The 10,648-nt window shown below is 36.8% G+C and overlaps 1 protein-coding gene across 1 annotated transcript in view; it reads right to left on the bottom strand.

Annotated features, from left to right (window-relative positions):
• LOC107588544 (secretogranin-3-like) overlaps window positions 1-8,318 on the bottom strand; it is a 39,261-nt gene extending 30,943 nt beyond the window's left edge. Inside the window, exons 1-7 of the mRNA XM_016276679.1 lie at window positions 8,007-8,318; window positions 6,301-6,353; window positions 6,052-6,082; window positions 5,750-5,974; window positions 1,601-1,743; window positions 1,240-1,386; window positions 899-1,145 (exon numbers count right to left, since the gene is read on the bottom strand). Of these exons, the coding sequence (XP_016132165.1) occupies window positions 899-1,145; window positions 1,240-1,386; window positions 1,601-1,743; window positions 5,750-5,974; window positions 6,052-6,082; window positions 6,301-6,353; window positions 8,007-8,091 (931 nt within the window). The 5' untranslated portion in view covers window positions 8,092-8,318. The remainder of the gene's footprint in view (window positions 1-898; window positions 1,146-1,239; window positions 1,387-1,600; window positions 1,744-5,749; window positions 5,975-6,051; window positions 6,083-6,300; window positions 6,354-8,006) is intronic.
• Between the last annotated feature and the right edge of the window lie 2,330 nt (window positions 8,319-10,648).

Here is a 10,648-nt window from a genome sequence, read left to right as displayed (position 1 = left end):
TTTTCTCGTGATCTCGACATAACAAAAGTTTTCTTCTCGTTATCACGACTTATTTTTCTCGTGATCTCAACATAGCAAAAGTTGTTTTCTCGTGATCTCTAAGTTGCACAACTGCGCCAACAGGTGGCAGTATAGAACTATTGATGGGGAGTTGTATACAATATCCACTATACTGTACGCGTTTGGGACAGAGGACCTTCTTCCTGATCGCTATAATTTGTGTAGTTCATTACTGACATTTAATTAACTTATAAATGTTAAATGCTTGAATAAATATGATCATTTTGCTTGAAATTGTATCTGTTATCTTACGTTATTACTGCTGCACGACTCATCACAGTTTCTCATTTACAACGACATTGTAATGTGCATCTTTCTTATTTTTAATCTTTATCGTTAATAAATGTATATTAATAAGAAATGTGATTTACATATGTGTATAATTTAGTTCAATGATGTTATGCAGTGTTGTGGCCTAATCTTTTATATTTTCTAAATTTCTTTGTAAAACGCACACACATAACCACATCAAAATAAGCACAACAAAATATCAAAACAATGATGATTTAACATACTTTAAATGAAAACTTTTAATTTGACATCACAAAGTGCACCTTTTAAAAGTGTACTTAAGTGTGTTAAGACATGGTTATTAAATTGTATTCCCTTTAAGGACACTTAAATGGCCTTTTATTTTATTAACATTTGATTATGCAAGTACATTTAAAAAAAAACACTTTTAACACTTTTACAAGTGCATTGAACACTGTTAAATGCTCTTTTTTGTGCGTGTTTTACAGTATTCAGTGTGTGTTTTGTATCATGCTATATTCTGTTATGTTGTATGTTTTGTGTTGTACTGTATTGTGTCATATGTGTTGTTTGGTGTTTTGGCTACCTGAGTCGAGGCTCTTGAGGAGTCTATAGAAGTTGGGGAAGAACTGAAGGTCCTGCAGTCCATCTTCAGGGTTCAGTTCGTTTCTGTCGTTCCCATCGCTCACGGCGTCCCATGAGTCTTCAGCCCTCACTGTGTCATCTCTAATCTCCTCCTCCTGTTCTTCATCACCATTATCATCATCACCACCATTATCATCATCACCTTCATCCTCGTCATCATATCGTTGACTGGGCCTGTCTTCCTCATCCTGAAGAGAAGAATCCAAGCAAATAGAGAGTTTTTTTTGTGGATAAATATGCAGTTGGTAGAAACACTACAGACACACAGTCACACACTCGTACCATATTGTTTTGTGTGTCTTTCACAGAATTAACAGGGTAGTCCATACTGAGGTCTCCAATCATGTTATCTTTGGCATTTTTGGTGATCAGATCCTGCAGGGCTTCAGCAACTTCATACTCCAGTGTCTCTGCCTGACTGTCTGTGATCTGAAGGTCAAACAAAAGAACACAACACCTGCTAGAACAATCAGTTCACAAAGGTATTATTGTATGACAATCTTTTTTCCATGCTATTTAAGCTGGTTAAACTGGAATATGTTTCCCTAGAGGAATTAATACATTATGTATGATGTTTATTGCATGGCTCGTCAATATGGCAGCTATCAGAATCACTGCGCACGCCACAATTTGAATCTCTTACTAGACCCAGCTTGAGCAGTTTAGACACAATTCTGTCAAATACTCCTCGGTCATCCTCTTCGTAGATTTTGTTGGCGATTTTCTGGACAATGTCATGAGCTGTTAGAGGGGTCCCGTCCAGCTGCCGAAAACTTTCAGGATCATCTGAAAAGGAACACATTAAAATACTTCACATCCCTCCGAGGAGGATAACTTTAAATATAGAGTTTTAATAATTGTTCTAATTCTATGAGAATAGGGACGTCCAAACCACAACTATAATGATAACAAAATCACTTTTAGATACATTTTTTTTTCTTAGCTGATAAATAACAAAAAAATGTTGAGAGCCAATCAGAATCACCTGATTTTAAAGCGCTTGAGCATTTAAAGCAGCAGGTTGTGCTTATAATAAACAAATATTAAAATATTATCTGTTGGTGTGGATGCTTTTTTTGTTATAGTTATCGTTCCAGTTTCTTACATAACTGTACTGTATCCACTTTTTTTTTTAAATAAATAAATAATTCTACCTGGTCTCGTGGCAAAAACGTACCTGGGGGGACTCTTTTGCGAGACGCGAAATACATATCAATAAGTACATATCACTGCAGTTTCCAAAAGAAATGAACACTAGAGGCAGTACAACTCCGATACCTTTTATTCCTTTTCACACAAATTTACAGTTTCGATTAATAATTAATTTTCGCACAATTACTTGAAGAATATTATTTTATGACTAGGATATTTAAAAAAATTATGCTTTTGAATGTTAGCATCGCACATATCCAACTTCATATATATGGGTTTTCATAGAAGGTAGGTTTGTTCAGTTGCTTACGGAGTACGGCGACATAACGTACTTGAGAGGGGAGGAGCTCCAGTTCGAATCCCGTGTAACTACGGTTCGACAAAACAGTTTAAATCTTCATATAAGGAAGTTTAAATGGCACGGTTGCATCAACAAATGCGTTTTTATATCAGTTTTGAATTTGTTAACACTATCGGATAGGTTTAGGGTTGGGTTTGGCATATTTCCAACACGGTAGAGCAGTAACTTTTAGCGACAGTCCCCGGATATTTGAATTCTGAACCGCCGCAATACGTACCTGAAGCAACGTAATAAAAACACAGCAATACCTAGCTATATCAACGTAATAAAAATGTGCCAGTGTTCACGTATTGAACCCGTGTTTTAGCACTACTCAGTGGACATTTCGTGCAGTAACGTACGTAAAAACGGTGTTGCAAAAAAGTACCCAGAGGTATGTATTTTTATGAGACCAGGTTGAAATAATTAAGTTCGAAATGAATCAATATTTCACGTCCATTTATTTAACAAGCATTTCGCCTCTGGGTTCTGATTACCTTGTTAAGTTTATTTTACAATAATCTATCCCTTACTTATTTTGGATAATAATCAGGAGCATTTCTAGCCTTTCATCTGCATTGGGGAATGGATATAACTTGATTATAAATGAACTGCTGATGGACTGTAGGTAGCGGAATATCCACCTTATCCAACATTTTTGGGTGTCTTTTTCTGTGCCATAGGTTTAGTTTCTAGTAGTTTAAATCTTCATATAAGGAAGTTTAAATGGCACGGTTGCATCAACAAATGCGTTTTTATATCAGTTTTGAATTTGTTAACACTATCGGATAGGTTTAGGGTTGGGTTTGGCATATTTCCAACACGGTAGAGCAGTAACTTTTAGCGACAGTCCCCGGATATTTGAATTCTGAACCGCCGCAATACGTACCTGAAGCAACGTAATAAAAACACAGCAATACCTAGCTATATCAACGTAATAAAAATGTGCCAGTGTTCACGTATTGAACCCGTGTTTTAGACCAGGTTGAAATAATTAAGTTCGAAATGAATCAATATTTCACGTCCATTTATTTAACAAGCATTTCGCCTCTGGGTTCTGATTACCTTGTTAAGTTTATTTTACAATAATCTATCCCTTACTTATTTTGGATAATAATCAGGAGCATTTCTAGCCTTTCATCTGCATTGGGGAATGGATATAACTTGATTATAAATGAACTGCTGATGGACTGTAGGTAGCGGAATATCCACCTTATCCAACATTTTTGGGTGTCTTTTTCTGTGCCATAGGTTTAGTTTCTAGTGGGCTCACTACTCAGTGGACATTTCGTGCAGTAACGTACGTAAAAACGGTGTTGCAAAAAAGTACCCAGAGGTATGTATTTTTATGAGACCAGGTTGAAATAATTAAGTTCGAAATGAATCAATATTTCACGTCCATTTATTTAACAAGCATTTCGCCTCTGGGTTCTGATTACCTTGTTAAGTTTATTTTACAATAATCTATCCCTTACTTATTCTGGATAATAATCAGGAGCATTTCTAGCCTTTCATCTGCATTGGGGAATGGATATAACTTGATTATAAATGAACTGCTGATGGACTGTATGTAGCGGAATATCCACCTTATCCAACATTTTTGGGTGTCTTTTTCTGTGCCATAGGTTTAGTTTCTAGTGGGCTGTATTTGATATTGCTTTGCCAGAAGCCTACAAGCTCAAAGCTCTTAAAAAGCGAAATTAAGTAGGAGGAGAATGTGTGAAACAGAGATCTGAACGTTGGAGCTGAAATCTGCCAGCAATTCTTGTCTGTCTGTAACCCAGTGAAATCACACAAAAACACCTCCCACTCTGTTATCTGCCATTATCTACCACATAGATCGACTTACACTGCCTTAACGCTTCCAGTAAACTCACCATCTGCCTGAAACGTGACACTGATCAAACGTCTGACGCTCATTCTGAGTCAGAGGTCTTAGGTGGTCTGAGTGCCTTTATGACATGACGGTGTCATAAAAAAAAACTTAAAGCGGTCATATTATAAGTTAATTGAGCTGCAAAAACTGCTTTTCCTTGGATAGCTGACATCAGGCATACATGAACACGTGACTGCCCACATCTATTCTGTGTTCAGAAACATGGTCCACCCAGTCTTGGTGAGGTAAAAAGAAGGACATAGAACAGGTATTCCTATTCCTAAACCCCATAAGAGCTAACAAGTAAAATGTGGTGAAGTCTGATTAGCACCTACAGCTCTGCAGAGCCTTTGTGATTTTGCGATTTTATTAAGAATCATAAATCACAATACATCACAATGTAACAGTGGATATGCAAAGAGGTTGTTATTGAAGGAAGACAACATATATTTACAAAACTACTGTATAACTGACCCAGCAGTAAACTGGTAGCCCATATGCAATAATAGTTTCACAATAGTTGGTTAGCCAATCATAACACAGGGCATACTTAAAATGCACAACGACTGCATATTTAATTGTAAGAGTCATAAAGTAGAAAATGAAACATGAAAAAAAAAAAATAAACAGTTGATTTTCATCCAAGAAATATCATAGGGTCGGGGAAAAATGGTAAAAGGAATAATGACATGACCTCTATGAGCTATTGTGCTATTATTAGAAGGGTTTTTAATGTGGGTGTATGTTTAGTCTGACTGCCCTGTTGTAGGGGACTGTGGGCTTTAATGCTACTGTATAAAACCTCCAGTACAGCAGCCTGTGGAGCGATAATCCTCTGATTCTCTCTCTCCTTCTCTCTCTCACTCTGTCTCTTTATCTCTACAAAATACCTCCTGATTGACCCATGGTGTCTGCCACCTGTTCCTGTATTTAGGATCACATACAGTCAAAGGGATGGATTAGCACTTTCAAAGTGGGAGATAATTAGGCTTAAGTCACAACTAAGAAAAATTTTCATTGATCTTTTACGCTTTCCTGAGGCTGGCTATTTTACTATTTAGAATCCACAATGTCCTGGCACAGAAAATAGTTAAATGGAATAATAACACAGTAAAATACATACTAAATGATAAGTGAAACAGCATGCAATTATAAAAGGACATAAATATGGTTACATTTTTATTTGACAATGACTTAAATGTCTTGACTTTTTTTTTTTTGTCAAATAGTCATATCAAAATGGGCATAAATAAAATACAGATGCAAAAAATTACATCTGGTTCATTCGTTAGACTGGAAACAGCAAGCTCATTGCATTGTGTACAGTCAGTGAAAGTGCAAACAACATACTTTGCAAAGTACACATACTACATAATGTGCTCTTCTGAATAAGGCTTTGCCAGCTTGGTAGTTGCAGTTCTTACCTTGGTATTTGTAGTCCATTCCATTCTTAGTAGAGTCATAATCATCGGCCAGTCTTCTGTTTTTGGTAGTGTCGGCCTCATCAGTACCGTATCGCTCATCCACAGAATCTGAGATGGGAGTCTCATTGTTTGACTCTTTGGACTTCTCAGCCAGAGACTTAAGGAAAGTGATGTCTTCATCCTCAGATTTTGACTCTGCCTCAGCTGGTGGCGTTGGCTTGGGTTCTGCATGGATGAACAGAAAACACTTGTGAGCTATTGATCACTGTGAAGCACTATGTCTGCATAAGATTATTCCTCACCTGCCTTCTTGATGCTGTCAGCTTCTGCAATCTGTTGGGGAAAAATAAATATAAGCACAGTCTTGACATTTACAGAAATTTGAATTTAAATATATTTGAAGTTAATGCATAAAACATCTATACCCGGTCAGAATCAAGGGTAGTACAACAGTACAACAGTAGTTGTGTCTGATGCAGATGTACAAAGTATATTTGTGTCTTTTACATAACATAGAAATTAACAATAAGTTCATATTTCTGAAATCACACCTGCTGTTCTAATGGCTTCTCTTCAGTCAGCTCTCGGTTATACATGCTCTTATCTGGAACAGGAAAGAAACACACAAACACATTTAATATAGGCAAAGATTACTGATGGTACAATAGATCAGTCATTGCAGACCTTAAAGAGACACCCAAAAACTGAATTTATTTTTGTGTTGCACAGAAGAAAGAAAGTCATTTCATTTAGAACAACGTGAGGGTGAGTAAATGATTACAGAATTTAAATGTCTGGATGAACTATGCCTTTAATACGCTCACACCGGATAACAAAAACACTATGACCAGGAGGACAATGAGAAAAAAAAAATCTGCAGTATCACTACAGTATCATGGCTCAGACTACTATTGATTGGTTATTACATTGTAATTATAATGTAAAGACTTTGTAACAACATAAATGAGTTTTTGCACCTACACTCTTAAAAATAAAGGTGCTTCACGATGCCATAGGATAACCTTTTTGTCTAAATGGTTCCATAAAGAACCTTTAACATCTGAAGAACCTTTCTGTTTCACAAAAGGTTCTTTAGGGCGAAAAAAGGTTATTCAGATTATAAAAAGGTAAGAAAGAGATGGTTCTTTAAAGAACCTTTGACTGAATGGTTCTTTGTGGAACCAAAAATGGTTCTTCTATGACATCGCTTGAAGAACCTTTTGAAGCACCTTTATTTTTAAGAGTGTATGTTGTATGAATCGACTATCATTTTAAAGGAATCAAGACACTATACATTTACACAAGACTATTTTTACCCTAAAGAAATAGTTATTAATATGCATTTTCTTCAATCTGTCTATGGTTGTTGAGATCTTTGATGCATTCAGTTGCAGTCCAAGCGGTCCAAGAGAAGCTGCCACGGAATAATCGGATTACAGGACAAAAGATTACAGGCCTCTGAAAACTGAGGCTAGAGCTTCCTATACAATAAATGATGAAAACAACAAACAAACAAACAAAATTTTTAAGAGTGTAGGTTGTATGAATCGACTATAATTTTAAAGGAATCAAGACACTCTACATTTACACAAGACTATTTTTACCCTAAAGAAATAGTTATTAATATGCATTTTCTTCAATCTGTCTATGGTTGTTGAGATCTTTGATGCATTCAGTTGCAGTCCAAGCGGTCCAAGAGAAGCTGCCACGGAATAATCGGATTACAGGACAAAAGATTACAGGCCTCTGAAAACTGAGGCTAGAGCTTCCTATACAATACATGACGAAAACAACAAACAAACAAACAAACAAACAAAATAAACCATCCAATTAATTCACCTTCTTCCCATATTTATATGGAGTTATAAGCCAATATAGGGTTTTCAATGATTAATATATACTGATGGCCAACATAATCCATATATACACATTACAGCCTATGTAAAATACAACTTAATACATATGTAATTGTTGAAATTAAACAGAGATCCTAACATTTACTTCCATTTGAAAGCACAGCATGTGCACGCTGAAGTCCAGACATGTTATTAATGAGTCAGTTGGACGCTGTCCTAAATATCAAAATATCAAAATATCGTCAGATTAATTTAACGTGGCCTATATATTAATCTATACATGAAGCAATTTTTTTGTTTTATTACACATCATGCATGTTTTGTGTGTTCCACTCAGTCGGATTCTAATATATTGGACCGATGTGTTGGATTATAGGCTTGTTGGTTATTCAGTAACTCACCGTCGGGTCCGGCAGGTGTGGGAAACGCGCTGATCTGCGCTATCACAGCAAGGACAACCACCATCCCTACGCGTTTTGACGCCATCCTTCAGCTGGGGTTCAGATGTTTTCTCTCTCGCTCTCTCTGTTGTCCTCTGTGAAGAGAAACGCGCCGTTGGTTTGGCTTTGTGGAGCGCGCTGGGGTTGGCAGGATGCCGCGCGCTCTCTGCGCCTCTCCTCTATAAGCGCAAGGGCTTTAGCTCCGCGGGAGCTGTTGAGTGCCTGCAGTGCTGAAACCAGGTCGCTGGCTATAATTAACAGCGGATAAGCTGATGGGAGCACGTCGTATATAACGGGCCCTGACTCCAGCAGCTCATGGATGAGGGAGGAGGACGGCACGGTCACATCCGCCCATGTGCGTCAGTCTGAAGCACCTGCGTCACACGCGCATCTCGCATTCATTCATGCTGCGGGGCAGCAAACGACCGATGAGCGCAAAAAAGAGTAGATTAGAGACCAGACAAGACCAAAAGAACCAGTTTATGACAATGCAGATTGACATGCAAATTAAGAGGTATAGAGATATGGGTATAGAGAGAGCTTTGAGGTATAGGCTACACATGCGTTGGCTGGGAGCGATAGATAGATAGATAGATAGATAGATAGATAGATAGATAGATAGATAGATAGATAGATATATAGATAGATAGATAGATAGATAGATAAATTACTTGTTATATTAGATTTCATATGTGCTTTTATGGATAAAGTGATATGGAGTATTGATGGATTGATATGGTTTTATAGGCAAAACTTGACAGCAATCTTGACAACAAGAAGGTATTGAAAATGTGTTGCCCAGGAAAAAAAGATACAGTTCATTGATGACCTTTTATGACACTGATGTCACCATGGGAACTGGCATTTTATGGGCCTTTTAGCAAACAATTATGAAACACAAAATCAATGATGAAACAACAAAAATACAAAGAGTTCTAAAATATTAAGCTTGAACTATTAAAAAGAACATTTTCCCTTCATTTTAGGAAGATTTTATAATACATTATTTGTCAAATACATATAGCACTTACCCCAATAAAAATATGGCATGCTAACCTGACTTTTATGAAGGAAAAAACAACCTTGTCCTGCAAAACACAGTTCATTATGCTCAGTTGTTTACCCAAAGCTGTTATAAAAAGGGGATAAAATACACATTTTAATTTGAAGGGCAGAATGTACTGAAATTATTCTAATTTAAGAAGGTCTTAAACTAGAGAGCAGCATATAAAACCACTGGGAGACAAAAACATTTTATTAATTCAACTTTTGATCAAAAACTTCTATCAGAAAAGCTACGAACCTTGTGACAGTGTTCCCATGTAATACAATAGGGATAATATTGTAATACACTCTTAATACTAAAGGTGCTTCACGATGCCATAGATTAAGAGCCTTTTTGTCTAAATGGTTCCATAAAGAACCTTTAACATCTGAAGAACCGTCCTGTTTGTGGCAAAATATGTTTCTTCAGATTATAAAAAGGTATGAGATGGTTCTTTAAAGAGCCTTTGACTGAATGGTTCTTTGTGGAACCAAAAATGGTTCTTCTATGGCATCGCTCTGAAGAACCTTTTGAAACAGTTTTATTTTTAAGGGTATATGTTAGCAGAAAAATACAAAGAGAAAAGATCAAATGACTAATTTAATTTTTTTCATTTGTCTTTGCTTGTTTCCTTTTGATGCCTCCTCATTTTTATTTTGCACTTACTATACTTACAAACATTGAGTCTGTATCTCTAGTGTATATTTATTGCATAAATCGAATCTTTACAGAAGTTGATGTATATGCTTATATGACTTTATATTCCTATATATATATATATATAGAGAGAGAGAAGTCGTGGCCTAAAGGTTAGAGATTCGGACTCGTAACCCAAAGGTTGTGGGTTCGAGTCTCATACCGGCAGGGATTGTAGGTAGGGGGAGTGAATGTACAGTGCTCTCTCCCACCTTCAATACCACGACTGAGGTGCCCTTGAGCAAGGCACCGAACCCCCAACTGCTCTCCGGGCGCCGCAGCATAAATGGCTGCCCACTGTGTGTTTACGGTGTGTGTGTGTGTGTGTTCACTGCTGTGTGTGTGCACTTAGAATGGGATAAATGCAGAGCACTAATTCCTAGTATGGGTAACCATACTTGGCCACATGTCACGTCACTTTTAATATGAAAAGATATATGAAATATTTTATACATATATAGACTAATGCTTATTTGACATGACTTAACATGACTTGACATGACTTCGATTATCTTGGGAGGTTGTGAGTTGCTCATGGTGAATGTGTTTTGTGCAGGAGGAGTGTGTTAAACAGCTCATGATTTGCCTCTGCAGGTCACACGCATGAGCTGCCTGTGTCAGTGCATACAGGCTGTCAGGTGACATGTGACCTCAAATAGCTTCATCAAATGAACAATGAACAGTGTTGGGGAAAGTTACTTTTAAAAGTAATGCATTACAATATTGTATAATTACGTTACTAAGTTACTTTTTATGGAAAGCAATGCGTTACGTTACTTTTGCGTTACTTTTTAAATATGAACAGGGCTTGATTGTTTTTAATATAAGAAGTTCTATTTATAGCAAATGTAAAAGCCCTTTC

Source organism: Sinocyclocheilus grahami, unplaced genomic scaffold, assembly GCF_001515645.1.
Source record: "Sinocyclocheilus grahami isolate Dianchi unplaced genomic scaffold, SAMN03320097.WGS_v1.1 scaffold105.1, whole genome shotgun sequence".
Lineage (NCBI taxonomy): Eukaryota > Metazoa > Chordata > Actinopteri > Cypriniformes > Cyprinidae > Sinocyclocheilus > Sinocyclocheilus grahami.
This window is presented reverse-complemented; position numbering and strand designations above follow the sequence as displayed.